The sequence below is a fragment of the Protopterus annectens genome, chromosome 1.part1 (genome assembly GCF_019279795.1).
Source record: "Protopterus annectens isolate FY-2018-M chromosome 1.part1, PAN1.0, whole genome shotgun sequence".
Taxonomy (NCBI): Eukaryota; Metazoa; Chordata; order Ceratodontiformes; family Protopteridae; genus Protopterus; species Protopterus annectens.
Genome location: NC_056726.1, coordinates 443,134,577 through 443,155,131, shown reverse-complemented (window position 1 = coordinate 443,155,131; position 20,555 = coordinate 443,134,577). Strand labels below are relative to the sequence as shown.

Genomic DNA, 20,555 nt, shown 5'->3' with positions numbered 1-20,555 from the left:
AAATTGATGATCATGATAGTAAAAGCATTTATTCATGTGGATGCTGGTTAGTGGTTTGAGGCTGCAATAAAAATGTTGGTTAGTGGTTTGAGGCTGCAATAAAAATAACATTCAGAAATCTGCATATTAACTGGTGGTTTTAATAATCCTCTGATTTTTGCTTTCCACCAGTTGGGTCTCCCATGAAAAGAGGCCACTGGTCAAGTGGGATTAAACTGGTCAACAAAGCATAAATAAATCAGGACAGAAGATCTTGCATCCACAAGTAAGATGTTATCCTTTCTATCCATGGTTTCCTTTACTGAATTTTCATATAAGATATAAATACTATTTGCTTAAAAACTGGAAGTATGGAAGGTAGGTGAAGAAAAAGTGATGGAAGATTATTCTAGAATATTACTGATTTACTGCGTCTGCAACTATGAAAATGATAACTTTGAATGGTTGTTAGGAAAAAAAATATATTGATTAATGAAATTGTAAAACTTAATGGTGCTGTCCTGTCTGCAGTAAATCCAGTGAGACATAATATTATTTTGTGGCATAAGTTTTATTTTCTAGAATACAATGCCAGCCACTGATATTACACAAAATGCAAATCTAATATGGCAGACTACAAAGTCTAACTTATATACACAAAACAAAGTTATATACACAAAATAAAGTAGCCTAGTTTATGTGATACCCTTTGGGATATTCTTTCCAATCATAATTCATATTCTTAAGCTGAAAGTAACATCATGCAGTTAGTTATAATTCAGTGAGGGATCAAACTTTTACATTTCAGAATGTTTTCATACTCCAAGCAAATATTTCACGATTTATCTGTAGCTTTCCTTTACCTAAACAATGTTGCATTCATTGCATAACTTGCACTAAAAGCAAGGACAATATACAGGGTCTGTGACTAGCCATTGAATGGAACTAACAACGAATGGCTAATCATCGAACGCAATTCAGCGAATGTTCATTCATCGAATGTTCACTTCAGAGAATATGTAAGATGGGGAAAGTAACTAGTTGGCCAACACTTCCCAGTCTCACATACTGCAGTATTTGAAACCATATTCCCCACTATAGTGCAATCTCAGAGTTGGGATGTATAGTTGGGGGTGGGGGTGGGGGGAGAAGCCACCCAGTGGATGGCTTTGCAATACTGCCATGTGTGAAACGGAGAAGGGTTGGCCAGCTAGTTACTTTTCCTGTCTCACACTTTCGATGTAGTGAACATTTGATAAATGAACATTCGCTGAATTGAATCCGATGATTTGCTTTCAATGTTTACTCCTTTTGACGATTAAACATAGACTCCAAAATACAATGGCAGGCTGTCTGTGTTTCTGATTGCTTCTCCTAGGTGAACAGTGTTCCATAATATTTCTTTTTTTAAGAAAGCAAAGCTCTGATCTCTCACCTAGATCTGCAAAATGCAGTTGTAACAGAATATTTTATAGGACACAAACACTTTCTGGCCTAACTTGCTCAGAAAGAAGTCACACAGCACACAAGTTTATTTTCTGGCCCAACTAGCTTAGAAATAATGTTTGAAATTATCCTAAAGGAAATCCATTCCGACACTTATATTTTAAGTGTTTCTGTATGTGTTAATAGTTCTTCTTTTTATTCAACTTTAATACATGAATTAAACTTTTATTCACCTATGTATGGAAGTATAAGAGACCTGTGCTAAAGCTGTATCAGATAACCATCCTATTATTTCAGTTTAAACCAACACTGAGAAGTAACTCATGAGGTGCAGGAAAAGTTAACACTAATATAGAAATGCACCTACTGGCTTGGGTGTTACCACTCAGTCTGTGTATCAATATACATACGTACATACTCTGAACTATATCTAACTCATTAGCATATATTTCATTTAATTCTCATTACTGAGGTTCTACAAGTAAAGTATAGCAAAATCAGACTTACAAATGATACAGCTAATAGGTTTCAAAAAAGTATTTTCTTCATCCTAGAAACAGATTGGCTATGTATGCCCATAATGAACTGCCAGCTCCTTTGACATTTGAAACATCTTTAACTTCTGAGATAAACTAATTATGATCCTGGGTGTCCCCCTCAACCCCCCCCAGGCAGTTGGTTGCTAGAGGGCATCCTGATTCAGTGGACCCCACTCCCCCCCCCCAGGAGACCCTCCAAATTCATCCATCTCCCATCCATCAAGCAATTTTATTTAATTTCTGTTCTGTGGCTATGGTGGTGGTAGCCGCCACAAAGAAGGAACTGGCTGATCACGCCTGGATGCTGCTATGCAACTTTGAACCTTTCAAAACGCCTTTCAATTTAACTCCCTTTGATGGATCATCTCTTTGTCCCCTCAGAAAAAAAACCCTGACTAGGTGCAGAAGGAGGGTGGGGTGGTTCAAACAACAAAAAGGGATTTCTCAGCTACGACACAGAGTCGCTTTCCCTACAGAGGCAGAGGTGGGAATAACAATGGTACAGTCGGGGAAGATTGTGTACCCAGAAAGCCTGCTATCCCTGACTCAAGACAAATGGGTACAGTCCATCATTATATAGCAGCTTTGGAAATTTCAAAACTGCTTGCAAACTTGAACAGATCAGTCAAGAAAACAAGATTCAGGATGCGTATCTATCACATAAAATGAACAGACGCCCAGAAGATTCCTCCGCGGTGTTTACCAAATGCATGGCAGTGGCAGCTTCTCACCTGAGACGACAAGGATTCCAGGTGTTATTACCTACGCAAAGAAATTTCAGATACTACATGTTCGCAACGCTAACTTAAAATCCAAAGGATAATAGACATTCACAAATTGGTGTCACTTCTTCTCAACAACAACAGTTAGTTCTAAAGGGGGAATCATGGCAGCGCCATACCCTCCCATTGGCCACAGATACCACATGCGGATCCTTCAGTGGATGCTTTTTCAATGGTCATACACCAGGAACTTCAATGTCTCACACTATTATGATCACGCAAGCTGCAAAGCATCTCCGTGGTGGATGTCTTTCCCCAGCTCCTGTACAATATGTCTGTAGTGTGGTACATCAACAAACAAGGAATACTTCACTCTATTCCCTTTACCAGGCCAACCCAGCCATCTGGACCTGTTTTCCATCTTTTTGATCCACCAGTCGGGTTAGAGATATATTGATAGCTTCCCATAAATCTTCCACGAAAAGATTTATTTGAGCTTCATATTAGGCACAAGGAAAGGACATAGATCCTTTCACCGCCCTCCATCAACTAGTCCTTGATTTTCTAGCTGAACTCTTCCATGCAGGTTCATCTCCAGAATCTGCCCTCTGTCCCACAAACTTTTAACTTTTTGTTTTGAGTTTTTCTTTTCTTCTCAGACCTAAGAAATCCTCCCCTCCTTCCTTTTGGGACCTATTAGTTCTTGCTTCTTTGATTCTTTCCCCCCTTCAAACCTGCAGCTTCATGTTCCTTGAAATTATTATCATGGAAATGGTTTCAACATCAAATCTAAACCAAAGCATTGACCTCCTGTCTTTTCCCAGAGTATTCAAATAGGTCTGAACAAAAATTGCACTGCCTGGAGTTTCATCACAATTAAGGTACTACTAAAGCAGAAAAGGACTTCCAGTTTCAAAGGTATCATTATCGATTACCCTTGTTTATGAGATTAGACACCAGAAACTGCCTAATAAACCTAAAGCCCATTCCACCAGAGCTTTGCTACTTCTTTAGCCTTCCAAGACAGACTGCCTATTGACACCATTTCCTGGCTACTTGGGCTACTCCTCACACTTTTATTTCCCATTATAAGTTGGATTTAGCTTCTAGGCATAGAGCTAATTTTGGTTCCACTGTTCTCAGAGCATTGTGGGATAAGGGGAGCCTCGAGCGGGTGGAACCAACTCTCGCATGGAACGTTATGGTAAGAACATAACTTCTATTTTTTTAATTTCACTACCTGGAATGATTGTACATTATATGTATCTCACACTCTTTCCCTTTACTCACTTAGAATACAAATATTAGAAGTAACTGTCTGATTAACTTTATGTTAAGAAGGTCAGGATTTAGACTTTCAGTATGGCTACACGCTGATCAACATCTTAACTTCAGCTCTTACAGTGTGGCAACAGAAACGGAGAGAAAGAATTGCCATTGAAACTGTTTTTTGGGGGATAAGTTTAGTTAATGGCTAGCAAGTACACTGCCTGTATGCCAGCAAAGAAGAATTTTAGAGGTCTTGAAAGAATATTAACCAGAAAAAGGTGAAGAGAAAACAGTCTGGGAAGGATTCTGCAGTCATTCATCAAAAAAGCAGTTCAAGCTTCAGCTTTTGTTAAAGAGATGGCTTCCAGTAATTTATAGGAAAATAACTCAAATGTACTCAGAAGTGATTAAAACAAGTGAAACATGGAAGGAATATATCAAATCAAATAACAAAGTAACAAAAGGCTAAAAAAAACCTCCACTGTCTCTCCTTTGGTCCATTTTGGCCATTGACAGGAAAGTCATCACAATGAATTGGAAAAGTAAAAATATCTTGTCTTTTTCTGAATTTATTTGCTTAACAAAAAGTGTATATAACAAGGAATTACAAATTGTGTATAACAGAGCATCAAACATTGCGCATAAACATGTTTTGTTCAATGTAATTTTTTGTTGTGGACTCTGTATATAGTTTTATTTTTAGTTGATTGTTATGTATTATAATGCTATTTCATATTGTTTTAAAATGCAATAAAAAGTAAAAAAAAAAAAAAAAGGCTACAAATGTTGAAGAAACTTTAACTAGCCACACAGATGAACTGATAAAACTGTAAAAATCGGAGGCTGAAATGAAGAAAAGACTGGCTGAGTATGAAGCTTTGCAAAAAGATCTGTTTCAAAAATTATAAGTTATAAGTTAGTTAGAAGACAAAGCATGCAGAGAAAAACTGAGATTTTCTGCTGTACCTGAGAAACTAGGAGGTACAGACTGTATGAATTTTATGAAAGCACAACAAGCAACTGATCTGGTGTTCCACAACAGCATTTGTTAATTGAAAAGACACATCTAGTGTATGCTCCAAAGCTGGCCAAGAGAAAGCAGCCATTACCTATATTAGTAAAGATGCAAGCATACCAGCAGAAAGAGTTGATCCTGACAAAGCTGTGGAAGAATGGAAATCTATTAAAAATCAGAGACAGCAGAGTGTTTGTGGAAAGGATTACTGACTGTACACCACGCAGAAAACAAGCAAATTTATCCTAGCAATCAGGGAATGTGAAGAGGCAGGTGTGATATTCAGTCTACTTTATCTGTCTTCAGAATATTTTTTTCTGGAGGATCATATGGATCATATGCATTTTTTGTGCTAAACAAGCTAAGGAGGACATAAAAATATTTATGCAGTAAAAAAAGGAATCAGCAAGCAGAGAGGGACTCTATTTCTCATTCTTCTGAAAGCGAAGTTCATAGAGAGACTTTGCCAGTGAAACCTTTTCCAATGTTTCAAAGGAAAATGCCTGAGAGACAGAAAAAAGTAGAGGAGGTGACTACAAGAATCAAGAGTTCCCTGGATGTGAATCAGACTATGGTGTTAGGAGATGGAGATGAACAGGAAGAAGACCAACAACACTGAAGTTAGTGAATAAATGGGAAACTAAAGCATCACTCACATTTGTGAAATATGGCTTTGCAAGATAACTTGGCTGAAGAAGACTGGACTTTTGTTGAATCTGTTAAACTGCGTGGACTGTAAAACATGTATTCCACTTAATGTCCTTAATGTTTGGAAAGCCACTAAAACATTTCATGATATATATATATATATATATATATATATATATATATATATATATATATATATATATATATATATATATATATATATATATATATATATATATATCATCAAGTAGCAGAAAGTATTCTAAGAGCTATGCCAACTCAAGAATGGAGAAAGGAGTTTTATCAATGTGGATGACTGCAATTAAGGGTACAGAGAATAGACAAGAGATGGGTAGAATTCACTGGAGAAAATGGGCAAAGGAAACAAGATATTGGGAGCACGTAACTAGAGAGGGTAATATAATAAAATGGGATGAGGCCAAAAAGACATTTGAACTGCAGTCTAGAGACTGCCTTCTGTATTAGGGATTGATATCAGAGTATAGGCAAAGATAAAGGAATCCTAAGTGAAAGACATGCTGTTGTAGAGGTTTTAGTTGAAGTTCAAACAGAATCTGCTTTTAAAAAATAGATATTTAAAAAGATTGGATAAACAGTTTAAAAGGGAACAATGGGACGACACATATATGGCTCCCAAGTATGCAAGAAAGTCTAGAAGATTTAGGATTTTTGCTTGAAAGTATTTGCATAGGTATTTTTATACCCCAAACAGACTCCAAGGAATGTGTCCCCAAGTAGATGGCAAATGTTGGAGTTGTGATGGGGAAGAAAGAGGCAACTAGGAATATATGTTTTGGGAGTATAATGAGTTGGCATACTTTAAAAATTCACTACAGAGTACTCTGTCAGAAATATTGGATGAGCAAATGGGTACAACTAAGGCAATTAATCTTTTGAGCTGGGACACAATATATGAATTGCATAGACTTAGTAAGGTGCTGTTAAGGTTAATTCTGGTGGCTGACAAAAAAGCAATTAATAGAATATGGAAATCAAAGTCTAAATCAGTTGTATTTGAAGTAGTGAATATTTTAACAGAGATAAATGAACTACAAGTGGGATATTTAGAAAAGGGTAGGCGCAAATTACATAGAAAAAAGGGAAATTAAGGGAGCAATACATGCAGATTAATGTTTTGAAGTAGGAGTGAGGTTTCAGATAAGGCAGAAATTGAGCAATTTATGTAATGTTAGCTTGGTGATAATTGTAAAAAAGAATATGTGTGATGTATAATGTTTGTAATGGTGAGCATGTTAACATGGTTTGATCTAATGTTCTTTTCATTCATCCTGAACGTATGGGTTACTGATCCAACCTTGGACCCGACTCAGCCACATTCCACAGACATTCGGATCCCAAGCTACTCCCAATACCCATAATCCCCTTGTCCATTCACAGTACCTCAGATCTTTGCTGCCATCTTGCATGGATGCAGATCTTCTCTCAGTGCAATCTGTTACAAATAGTTTAGGTTTTTGTGAGTGCTTTCTTTCAAAATGTCTTTATTTTATAACTTTCAATAAGTTTAAATAACTTTATAGTTTCATAGCTCCTCCTTCCTTTAGTCCTCCTGCCTTTGTAAGGTAAAATTTCTTATGTACTATCATTTGTACTGTCTTCTTTTTTTCCCTACTCTGCCTCCCCTATTGTCAGGGTATTTCTCACTACCATTGTTGGTAGTCTGTTATGTCAAAAAAAAATTTTGTTCTTTTTTTTTTTTTTTAAATAGAGCTTCCATCTGAGAGCAAGCTTACAGGATTCGAAAAATGCAGTTCCTGTGGGCACAAAATCCCAAATTTGTATGCCCACAGGGACTGTGTTTGCTGTTTAAGAGCAGCACACCTTAATATAAACTGCACTGTTTTTGCTGCATTCAACTGAAGGCTATAGGAGGAATAAGTTCATTCTCAAAGGGTTATTGCCCTCTTCTTCTTCCTCATCTGGCACTCAAATCCCCAGAAAACATACTAAAACTCCATTGGAGTTCAGGAAAAGGTCCCCTCCTAAAACTCCTAAGTCTCCATTGACCTCAAAGCCTCCGCAGAAGATGAGAAGATCTTCGGATCCAAATTCTTTGGATCCAAAGAGAAAAACTAAGGATCCTAAGCTCTCAGATCCAATAGCTATTTCAGGTAGTTCTCCTTCTCAACCTATGGATCCAAAACCTTCAGATCTGACTTCTGGAATTTCTAAAATTCCTAGAGCTCACTCTCCCAAGATTGTTACTGATCCAATTTCTCCTCAGCTCCACTCCCCCCTCACACAAGCGCCAAGGAAGCATTCTAGACCTCAGTCCACTACCTCATGTGTCAGGTTATCTAGAGGTCTTTATGAAGCTGAAGTGGATAGGATGAGGAAAGCATTCCTCAGAGCTCAGATCCAGATGGGGTTATGTTGGCTGTGGCTCTCATCAGATCTATGAGCCTCCCTGCCATGTCCCATATAGTTGTTTCTCCTTCTCCAGTTAGTCCTTCGGTTTCAGACCCCTCAGATCCAAGAGTTCTGAGAAAACTGATGTTGGAGCCGAAGAAGATTAATCTTCCACTCTTATGGTTTCCATGAATAATTCTACTCCTATACCTTCGGATAGTGATGAGTCTTGGAGCCAAAGCATCAGAGTTGTATCCGCGGGGCTGGGATTTACTATAACACTGTCAGAGCCGTCCTTGCCCCTCAGAATCTTAGCACTAGATAGCTTAGGTCTGGCTCCCTTCTTGAGACATAAATCCAGACAGAGTAGTAGCCTGTCTTCTTTGGAAATCTTGGCTCTAGTGCAACCAGCCACGGCTTCTCCTGGTCCGTCTGCCTTAGAGATAGTGGAGAGGATGTTCTCTTATCCAAGAGACCCAGTTTCTCATACATCTTGGGATCCTACTATTTATCCCCCATGGCTCTGAACTCTGATCCCATCATACCTCCTCGGCAGGGACAGTCAGTCAGTACCAACTAGTATCCAGACAATTCCTTTAGAGGAACTAGCCCTCTCTTCGGACATCTCCCCAGAACATTCCACTGAGGAGGTTCCCTGTAAGAGCATGTGTAAAAGGAGACACATAGATTCCCCCTTGAATTCTTTCACCAAAGATACTGACTTCAGTGGGGGGAAGGGTCCCCCAGATCACTACCTGATGACATCTCATTTGGAGACATTTTGGAGATTATTAAGCAGAAAGGTGATTGGTCCTCAGATAATCCTTCCCCTGAGGAGTCCATATTTGTGGAAGCTTTTGGTGCTGGCCCATCTATGTTTTGGGTGACTCCCCTGTCCAATGAGCTCATCCACCTAGTCTCTCACCAGGCCTGGAAGGAACTGGATTCTATTGAGCCAATCCAACATCGTCCAGATAAGATTTTAGCTCCATCGAAAGGTAAATCTCATTGGAGAAAATGAGTCCCTGTTGATGCAATGGTTGTGGCGGCAGCCACATAGAAAGAGCTAGCAGAACAGAGCTCCTCTGTCCATCCCCCTAACAGAGAGTCTAGGGCACTGGACAGGTTTGGAGAGCTTGTTTTTGTTTCAGTAACCATTGCCTTGATGTGCCTTAATTATCTGGTACACTTTCCAAGGCTGCAGAGAGATTTAACCAAGGAGCTCTCAAAATCCCTCTTGGAGTCCATGTCTGCAGAGGACTATAAAAGGTCAGCCTCAGAGCTGCCCACTCTCTTATCTATTTCCAGTGCATCCATGAAGTTGATTTCCCATGCTGCTGAGGGTACTTCATGGGCACCCAGTTCAGGCATTGCTGTTCATAGATATGCCTGTATTGTGGAGCCTTTCCAATCTTCTTTCATCACTACTACTTTTAATGGAACATCCTTGTTTGGCCCTTCTGTGAAAGAAACCTTTCCCACAGTGAACAGGAAGGGAAGACCCTATCTGCCATAGGGATTTGATTTTCTATCCCTCAGCTATCCTTTTCATGGAATCAAAAAAGGAAGAAAGAAAATATGGTTCGGTAAATCCCAGGGATCCTTCCAGGATTCACACTTAGACAACTCCTTCAGAGGCATTCGAGGGAGTTCAAATGGAAGATGTCATCTCAGCAGTAGAGGAGGCCTGCAAAACTAGGGTTTCTGATATTCTTTTCCAGGTAAACTTTTCAGTGCTCCTGAAGGGCTGTCCAACTGCTCATCTCTGGAGGTAGTCCGGGGATGCTTATCCTTGCACCCAGATGCCTGGGTTGCTGTAATAAAAGATTCTTTGGTGCTACAAATAATATCCAGAGGTTATTTGATACCATTTTCCCAGCTGCCCACATCCAACAGAAGAAAGCTTTCCAAAGTCTCACCCAGTCAGAGAGAAGTTGCAGCTCAAGAGATCCAGAAACTGCTGGACAAAAGAGTCATCCAGAAAGTCCCAGCAGACCTATTAGAATTCGGAACTTACTCAAGGTTCCTTTTAATGCTAAAAAAGAAAAGGGACCTGAGACCAATTTTGGATCTAAGCCATCTGAACCAATATGTGAGGAGTCCAAGTTCTGAATGGCCACGGTACAGTCCATTCTGCCTCTTTTACTCAAGGATGATTGGATGTACTATCCCATCAGAATAAATGGATGCTCCCAAAGCTACTTGCTCTTTCGGTTGGGAGCCCTGCCCTTGGGACTCCCCACAGCCACCGGGGTGTTTACCAAATGTATGGCAATGGTAGCAGCTCACCTAAGACTGCAAGGATTATGAGTGTTTCCATACTTAAATGATTGGCTCCTCAGCACCCCAACCAGGCATCTTCCAGAACAGTCCAGACACTATTTGCTCCAAATTTGCCAAACCCTATACATTACAGTCAACATTTCCAAATTCAGACTACAGCTGTTACACAGCTTGGAGTTCATTGGTGCTCATTTAAACATAATAATTCAGATTGCTTCTCTACCTCCTTATAGTATAGGTACAATCAAGTCCCAGGTTCAGCAGATTCTTGCTCATCATGCTCCTCCAACAAGACTTGTCCTTCAGGCTCTAGGTTCCATGGCAGTGTCTATAATCCTATTTCCATTAAGTAAGTAATATGTGCATGTTCTGCAATGAACATTGGCTGTTCTGTGGTCTATTCTTTAACATCCTCTGTCCTTCCCAGTCAAACTTACTCCAGTATGCAGAAGCCAACTTCATTAGTGGATCCAGTTGGATGACAGTTACATAGGTTACCTCTTCATTCTATTCCCCTGGTGACCACAGATGCCTCCCAACTGGGGTAGGGGGGCATTTCTTGGGAAGGATGGTGTAAGGCACTTGGTCCCCCCAAGAGACCAGTTTGCACATCAGCTTCCGGGTGATGAGAGTACTCCTTTTAGCAATGCAGGAATTTCAAGATACTTTTCCTCTATGGAGTATTCCAAGGGGAACCTGAACTACTCCTCTGTGCCGGGAAGCTATGCTGTGGGAGTGTGTCGGTGGGCGATCTCCTCCAACTATTTTCTAGTGACAACGCATATTCTGGGGAAATCCAGCTTAGTAGCAAACAGACAGACTCAGCAGGTCCATTTTCATGACTCATGAGTGGTCTCTCAACCAATTAGTGACAAAAGAGATCTCTGATCTCGCTCCTTCATTCTTAAACGCTTTCTCTTTACCAGAGGGGACTAAGTTTTACCAGCTCCTGATTTTTAGTTCACATTTGTACCAGCTTTTCTGACCCCAAGTTTAAAACTAAATTTCTATTTTTTTTCTGATTCTTACCCTTATCCCCTCCTTTTTTTTGTTTTTCATTTAGTTTTTTTCAAGTTCATTTTTCCTGTTTCTTTGTGTTTTTTTGTGTTTGTTTTGTGTTTTTTTAAAATTTTGTTCTTTTTTTTTCCTTTCCTGGTTCTTTCTCTTTGTGTTTGTGTGTTTGTTCCCCGGTATTCCTGTCCTGTTAGGTGTTTCAGCTGTCTGCTGTGCACCGTTTTTGTTTAATCACTAATTGACTCCTGTGCTAGTGTGTTGCCTGTGTGTGGAGGGGCACCATGTCCCTGAGAGATGTTGCCAGCTTTGTGTCACCTTCAGCCAGAGAGTGTTCCGGAGAGACTTCAGGGTTCCATTCCTGAGGGCTCTCTGTATAAGGAGGCTCTCCGCCTCAGGACTCTTGCCCTCAGGCCCTCCTTAGAGTTGCGCAATGCGGGCGGGCAGGGGTCTTCCTCGCCGGGCTTGCTTTGGGCTCGGCCGCGCCCGGCTCCTAAAAGAAAAGCGATGATGGCTCGGCTATCTGTGCGACGGTACCGGGCTGGCTTGACTGCGATGGCTCTCGGCCGCGGCTCCCGTTTCCCCATGTAGTCTTTAAACCTCTGGTCGGCTCCGTCGAATCACTAGTCGGCTCTACTGATGGCCGACCTCGTGCCGTCTGGCTCCGCCGATGTCGGTCGGCTCCGGGTCGGCTCCGCTCCCCGATCGGGCCCCGATTCTTTTGCTGTCTCCTCCGGCCTCCTCCGTACTCGCGACATCGGCTCCGGATCTCGGCCGAGGAAGTCATCGGTTCGCTCGCCTCCGCTCAGAGTGGATATCAAGGAGCCGAGGTTCTCTCCTCACCACTTCAAAGGATCACAGGTTGCCTTCGCATCCTTAGATTACGGCTCGGCAAGCTCAGTCAATCTCTTCTGGCGCCAGGCCTCAGCAGACGGTCAGAGTTGTCAGTAGCGTACAGTTCCACCCTGGGTACTCTACCCCCAGGTACTCTAGTTGGAGCTACCTACTGGAGTCTCTCTACGCTGGAGTTACCCTCAGCCCCCTCTTCCTTCAGCCCTTAGAGGGGGACAGGGCTGTCGGGATTCGTGTCGGGCAGCCGGACCCCTTCTGGCGGCTTCCCCCCCTGAGCCTTGTCTCCCCCCTGCCCCTTCGACTTCGAGCTCGGGCTTAGGTGGTCGGAGCTGGGGAGACTTTCGATTCTTCCTCGACCTCCGCCCCTTTGGTCGGGAGCTCTCGGAGATGGTTCCCTTCATCCGGCCCGAGAGGGGAGCGTGGTCTCTGGCCTCCCTGGGACTTCCTGTGGGTTCCTGTGACATCTCTGCCCCTCTCGGAGGGCCTGGGATTTGTACCTTCAGTGCTCTCCAGGGTATCTCTGCTGTGTCCCTCTCCCCCCCCTCTCTCCATGTTTTACCCTCTGTTCCTTCTCCTTGGGTTTGCCCCATCACTTCGGGAGATCTCTACCCCAATTTCCCATGTAAGAGGAGATCCCGTCCCCTCCCCGAAGTTTCCTCATGAGTCAGAGGACCTAGATGAGTCAGTACAGTGACTAGATCCCCCACAGCATGTCTGTCTTTGATGAGTCAGACTTGGTAGACCTAGGATGAGGAAACAGGGCCCACCTCCTCCCCCTCTGAGGATGCATCCTCAGCAGCACTACCAAACACGAGAAACTAGTTGACCAGCCCACCCTCTGTGAGGAGTCAGTATACCTAGAGGCGTTTGGATCTCTGCCGTGCCTCCTGACTCTTCTATGCAAGGGTGTCCTTCCTAAGGCCTTGTGCAGTCCCCGGCTGGACAAACCCACTCCTACCAAGGCTTCAAATGGCATAAATTTATCAGTGCCCTAGTGCCACCACCAAGGAACTTTCCGGTCCATGGATGTTGATGCCATGGTGGTGGCTCGCGGGAACCAAGGACTTTCACGGATCCTTCGTGATAGATGCTTCCCTCTGGATGGGATAGAGACTCAGGGCTATGCAGCAGCAGGTCATGGAAGAAAGACTCTTTGCGATCGTTGGAATCTCAATTGAGAAGTAGACTCCTCCAGAAGGATCCTAGGGGCTGCGGAAAAGAATTGCTTCCCAAGCAGCTGCAGGGGCTCAATTCTTAGATTGCCAAAGGCTGGAATTGACTGTGTGATTTTATAACTCCCCTTATCAGCAGCTATCCTGTGGCTCTTGATGAATGAGGATGCAAGCTTACAGGTGTGCGGATCCCTTTAAGGCGCCCTTCACTTATTGATGTCTCTTTGGGTTGAATTGTTCCTTTCTTGCCCCTGCTTTTCCCTCCCACTCAGCTTGAGCCCTTGGGAGGGTGTGAGGAGGCTGTATCAGGGAGCTTTCTCCCAAGGAGGAGTGGTTTGTTGGAAATGGACAGAAGAGTGGTTGAAGCAGGGTCCAGAATCCAGGGGGAAGGTCAGGAAGATAACAGTTTAGAATCTAGTACCAGAGGGGGGTATTCACAACAGACCCAGCAGAGAGAGGGAGGGCAACAGGGACAGCAGCAGCTCTAGAGGCAGAGGGTCCCGAGGGCAGGAGCAGAGAGCCTCTCTCGGGACACTCTTTACAGATCAGCACCTCCGATTGTCACTGTATGTGGAAGCCTGGCAGTCCTCACTCAATTCCCTCACTCCCAGAGAGATCCCACCCAAGACGATGGGGATTCCAGTTACAATACCCCTTGTACCTGCCCTTCCATTCAAAGTCCTTCCCTCAAGTTCCCTCAGCAGAGTCTAAACGCGGTTCTACTTGCAGAGCAGAGAGTCGGCCACTAAAACTACTGCAAAAAAGCCCCGCAGCTACTTCAATCAAACCCAGAATCCAAGTCAGGGTTCTTTTGAGTGTCCTTTTGGTCCCCAAAGCAGGGGTCCACAAGACTGCAGACTCAGCATTCAATAATGGTCAGACTCAAGTCAATTATCATCCTCAATTCAGAATCAATTCATCACAGTTCCTTTAATTCTTCTTCATAGGAGATTAGGATCAGGAAATTCACAGACGATTTCCAGCACTCTCAGCTCCATTCACACGCCATTTCCAGTTCAGGGTCCCGGCTCTGCCAGTCATCACAGCCCCCAGAGGTCTCACTAAAGCCATGGCGTCACCACTCACTGCTGCCCGGACGTCGTCACCAAATGCATGGCGTCAAGGGACTCAAGCCATCGATCCCACCAAAGGGCATCAGGCTATTCTCCTTTGCGCAGGCACCCCAGCTACAGTCTGCATCGGTATTGGCTTCACATAGGCCCTCCTTTCTCATCCTTATCATTGTTCTCAAGTCGGCTAGTCAAAGTCGACCCTTAAAGCCTTCCATTCTTCATCATGTCAGAATCACAAAACTGAAGGGATGTTCAGATGAGAAAGTCAAAAGGATCTTCATGGCATCAAATTAGGCTCAGGCCAGACTCTCCAAGGAAGTACAGGCCAGAATGCCTTCTTAAATTTCTCCCTGTTCATGGCTGTCATGCCTCTAACTGCCACCATGCTATCCCAATTCCCGGTGACCAGCAACTTCCCCAGAACATCTTGCGATTCTGATCACACAGTGGATCACCCAGATCAAGGTTGAACAAGGCCACCAAAGAACATCTTTCCCCTGGGGATGCTTTTCTACCTGTTCACCAAGAGGGGTCATGTACAGGTCAGTCCCGATAGCCACTGTCTGCGGGGGGTCTATCTCAGGGCAGGATGGTTCATGGGCAGGCAACATCTCGACAGGTGGCAACACATCAGCGACCTGGAGATTCCTCCACACATAATTTGCAGTCCAAGCCCTGGAGATAAGTTCTTCCGTAACTATATTCCCCAATACCCACAGACCAAAGTCTACCCCTTGTAAGCAACAAACAGGGTAGAACCAACCAGCAAACAAACATCTCCCTCCCAAGTCCTATGGCTATAGGCGCATCTATCCCTGGGAAAACCAACATTATCCTCTCATCGGTTTTGAGCATATAGCTGGACCTGCAAAACCAACATTCTCTCAGACAGATTGGAAGTGGAGCAGATTTTTCTGAGCGAGAGTGACTTTTCTGCATGGCCATCTTTGCTATTCCTTTTTCTGGGAATGGGGTCCTCCACTCAAAAATCTCCCCTCTTCCAGCCCTCCCCCAATGTCGCCTCCATCCATTCTCTTCGCCCCACTCACTTTCCCACCCCCCTCCCCAGGATCTGATTCCTCCTCCCTCTTTTCCAGAACTCCCATCCCTCCCTCCCCTGGCTTGCCAAAAAGCTTTCTTTTTGCCCCTTTTGATTCTGCATTGCCCAGCCTGGTTTCCGCTCCTCCAGGTTCCAGTTTGGTGCATTCCCACATCTGGACAGCTGCACAGATCTCTCAGCTCACCATCCGTCAGCTGCTGACCGGTCAGTTCAGTCAACTCAACCCCTTCCTTGCTCTCCCTCCTTCCTTTTGCATCTTCTCCCTATAGCCCACATTATAGCTTCTTCTAATCTCAAACTCGGGAGAGTTACTACAAAAACAATGGAAGCGTTTGTTACATTGGGCTAATTGCGCAAGGTATTATTGGGTTACTGCCCATTCAGGCCTGTTCAGGCACTTTGCAGCTTTTTTTTCCCCTGTTCAGGCAGTTCTGGACTTCCACAGTTCTTCTTCTTGCTTCTGCTATTTCTGATTTTCATGTGTCATTAGGCTGTACCATTATGTCTGCACAGCCTATATTGTGGGCCATAGGCTCTAATAAAGATCCTCCCAGGAAAAAGCCTCCTCAGTGGGATCTAAATTTAGTGCTGACATCGCCAGTTCTTCCCCATCTGAGATTCCCTGCAGCTGTTCCTTAATATCTTTCTTGGAAAGCTTTATCTTGAAATCTTATTACATCTGCTATTGAGACTTGCCAACTTCAATCTCTTATTTCATAGAGCCATATTCGATTCTACTTTGGTTTCTTCAGAGACAGAGCATTCTTTTTTCTAGAAGACAGAGTATCTTTTAAAAAACAATCCTTTTTGATCCAATGTATTTAAATCCCAATCTCTCCTTGTATTTTGATCTCCTGTATTTTTCCTAACTTACAAAGCTAGCTTAGAACAAAAGCTACATTATCTTAGCGTCCACAAAAAAAAAAATTTAGAAAATCTGATCAACTTTTTTAATAGAATAAGATCATAAAAAAAGCCCCTTGCTTTTTAATAAAAGCCCTTCCTGTTTCTAAAAGTTCTTTTGTCAGATGGCTTTCTTGGTCATCACTGGAAATTTATCACGTCAAACCTAAAAACAGCTGTTCAGGAGTTTAGGAGCTTCTTCAGCCTTTCAAGCCTATGCTAGCCTTTTGCTTTGAACCAGTGCAGCGCCACTTGGGCCACCTCCTCACACTTTGTTTCCCATTACAAATTGGACTTGGCCTCCAGGGGGACCCAGCCTTTTTTGCTCTTTTTCCTCAAGAGTTTGTTCCATTGAGCCACCCAGGATAGAGGTGCTAGGGAGGGGTGCATCAAGCAAGAGAATCAAGGAGATTGACAACCATTAATTAACTTAATTGATACCTGTAATAGTTCCATGTTAGTTGTCTTCTCTTCTTCTTGTCTTCTCTCTTTCCTCTCTCCCCTGGCCTCCCTCCTTCCCCTGGCCTGGAAAGATGCTAAAGAAGATTCACAGAGACCTGGTCCTTTCCATCTGTAAGTTTTTTCTTTCTTTAGAAAAGTATTTTTATTTTATTTATTGTTGCCCTTCATCAACAAACGAGATCTGGTTTCTTACTGCCTGCATCATGGGATATGGGGGGGCTGCCTCGGAGCTGTAAAGAGAGAGTTCGAGCTAAGCAAGTGGGAGTGGAGGGAGTGGATCGGCTCCCAACCATCCATCAAAGAAGGCGAGAGAAGACAACTAACATGGAACGTTATGGTAGGTACATAACTTCTTATTTTCCATCATTGGGGCAAACTTTACTACAATCTCTTTGCAAGTCCCCACAATGACAAATGCAAGCAGATTCTTTACCCTGATCTCTTCTCAGGGGAAGTCACTGAGAGATGCTCTAGTCCACATTTGTCCCAGCGATCTCCTTTAGTCCCATCCCCAGTACCGCTGATTCCAAAATTCCTACAGAAAGCAAGTTGGTTGAAGAGCTCGGCTATCTTCATTGCTCCTTTTTGGCCTCACCAGATGTTGTTACCCTTCCTTTGGTCTCATCTTCATTATCTTCCTTGGATACTGGACCCCAATCCAGACCTTCTGTCACATCCCTCAGGGATAAAGCACCCCAATATCCCAGGCCACAAACTAACTGCATGGTTTCTCCATTTCCATTAATAGCTAGACAGCCCAGACTTTCTTTCCTGTTTGTCATCTACTTTTGTCCTCCCAGAAAGATTCCCTTAAGAAGATTTACAAGATTAAATGGAAAAGATTTTCAATTTGAGCCCTGAAAAGTGACATTTATCCTTTTACTGTCCCTATTAATTCAGTGCTGGAATTTTTAGGTTGTCTTTTTAAGGAAGGTGCTAGGTTTTCCACAATCAAAGTACAGTTGGCAGCCATATCAAATTTTCACTCAGGGAACAATGCTTTTTGTTTGGCTGCTTCCAAGTTGTGCAAGGCTTTCCAAAAGGGCGCTTTTTTGCTCAGATATCCTATGAAAGATCCATCACCTCCTTGGGATTTAACAGTAGTACTTCAAGGACTGACTCAACAACCATTTGAACCTTCAGCAAACACTGATTTAAATTTTCTGTCTTGGAAAACAGCCTTTTTAATTGCTATTTCATCTGCAAAAAACTCCAGGCTCTTTCATCCAAATCACCTTACATTATTTTTCACAAAGTTAGAGTTACCGTACAAACCAATCCTTCCTAGCAAAAGTAGCTTCTGAATCGAACATAATTAGAACCATTCATTTACCAGTCTTCAATTCAAATTTTTCAAATAAGGGAGAATACATGCGACATCTCTTTAATATAGATAGACAACTATGTTTCTATTTACACAAAACAAATGATTTCAGAAAAATGGACCAGTTATTTATCTCTTTTTCACCAAGCAGGCTGGGATCTCCAATTTCTAAAGTTACCTTGACCAAATGGATAATTAATTGCATTTCCTTGATATATTCCTAGCAAGACCTTTCTCTACCAAAATCACCTAAGACTCATTTAATTAGATCCATTGCCACCTCCTCTGAATTCTGGTCTAGAACTTCCATGGATGATATTTCTGCAGCAACTGCCTGGTCTAATGCTCATACCTTTATTACTCATTACAAATTAGACATGATTTCCAGATGTAGAGCTGCTTTTGGTTCAGCAGTTTCCCAGAATATCCATCCACTAAGACCACCCAAGATTCATTTAGCTGGGGACTCTGCCCCATATGTTGAGGAAGAATGAAAAGGACAACATTAGATATTAAAGTTATGTACTCACCATAACTAGGCATCTGTGCTGTCCATTTTCATTCTTCTTCAACTCCCCTCATATCTCGGAGTTGTCAGCTTCCCATAGTAGAAGTCTCAGCTCCGCTGCAGGTGGCCACGGCTTCCCTGGGTCCATCTGCCTTTGAGGTTATGAAAAGGGCTTTTTCTCTTTGTAGAGATCCTGTCTCTCATCCCTCGGACCCACTTCCTGTTCCCTGTTCGGTTCTGAGCTCTGAGTCTATCAGACCTATTTCACAGCTTCCAGTCAGTTCCTGTAGAGGAGCTCCTCCTCTCTTCTGATATCTCCCCTGAACATCCCCCACAGGATATCCATTTAAAGAGAACATGCAAGAGGAGGTACATAGATTCCCCATTGAAATCTCTCACTAAGACTACTGATTTCGAGGAAGGAGAGGGGTCCCCACAGATCACCACTTGATGATGTCTCCTTTGGAGACATATTAGAGATCCTTAGGCAGAAAAGTGGTTGGTCTTCCAATAATCCCTCTCCAGAGGAATCAGTATTTTTGCAGAGCCTTTCAAGATGTCTTTCATCAACACTGCCTTTGATGGAACATCTCTATTTGGTCCATCTGTGAAAGAAATGCTTACCCATAGTGAACAAGAAGGAAATACCCTGTGTGCTGCAAAAATCAATTAACCTTCTCTAGAAATCAGAGGGGCGGTAGGAAGATGTGATTCCATAAATCTCACATGGGGATAACTCCTCCAGAGGCAGAGGAGGGAGTTCTAATGGTAGATGTAACCCCAGAGGCAGAGTAGGCCTGCAAAATCATGGTTTTTGTGATTCCTTTCTGGACAGACTTTTTCAGTACTCCTGAAGTGCCTCCTGACTGCCCACCTCTAGAGGCAGTCAGGGGATGATTGTCCTTGCACCCAGATGCCTGAGCTACTATACATAAAGATTGTTGGGTGCTATAAATAATATCCAGAGGCTACCCATACCATTTTTCCAACCCCCAATATACAAAAGGAAAAAGCTTCCCGATGTTCCACCCAGTCAGAGGAAGGAAGCAGCTCAAGAAATTCAAAAGTTGCTAGGCAAAAGAGTCATTCAGCAGGTCCCACCAGACCAAATAGGATTCAGAACTTACACTTCTTTTTAGTGCCCAAAAAGACAGGGGACCTAAGACCAATTTTGGATCTGAGCAAACTGAATCAGTACATGAAAAAGTCAAATTTCCAAATGGTCACAGTTTAGTCCATTCTGTCGTTTCTTTGCAAAGATGATTAGATGTGCTCTATAAATCTTAAGGATGTATATTATAACATCAAAATAGACAGGCACTTGTGAAAACACTTACACTTTCAGTTGGGAGCCAGTCACTACTAATTACTAATTCGGAGCACTGCCCTTTGAACTCACCACAGCCCCAGGGTGTTCACCAAATGGATGGCAGTAGTGACAGCTCACTTGAGACTCAAAGTATTCAGAGTATTTCCATATCTAGATGACCTGACTATCTCATAACCGCCCCCTCCATGCATCTCCTTCAACAATCCAGGGTCTATTTGTTCCAGGTTTGTCACTTGCTGGGAATAATAATCAATTATGCCAAATCAAATCTGAGACCAGTACAGAGCCTGGAGTTTATTGGCGCACATCTGAACATGGCAGAGCAAATTGCATCCTTATCAACTCATTGCATAGACACAATCAGATCTCAGGTTCATCAGATTCTCTTCCAGTCATTTCCTCCAGCCAGACTCATTCTTCAAGCACCGGGGTGTACGGCAGTAGCAGCAGTAGCAGTAGTACTACTTCCTTTAGCACGATACCATATACGTGTTCTTCATTGGACTCTAGCTGTCAATAGGTCTATTCTTAACAAACCCCTAACTTTTCCAGTCAAGCTTACACTGAT

At 42.9% G+C, this 20,555-nt stretch overlaps 1 protein-coding gene across 1 annotated transcript in view; it reads left to right on the top strand.

Annotated features, from left to right (window-relative positions):
- LOC122814628 (spindle pole body component 110-like) overlaps positions 1 to 7,520 on the top strand; it is a 750,577-nt gene extending 743,057 nt beyond the window's left edge. Inside the window, exon 10 of the mRNA XM_044087100.1 lies at positions 7,369 to 7,520. Within this exon, the coding sequence (XP_043943035.1) occupies positions 7,369 to 7,520 (152 nt within the window). The remainder of the gene's footprint in view (positions 1 to 7,368) is intronic.
- The last annotated feature ends 13,035 nt before the right edge of the window (positions 7,521 to 20,555 follow it).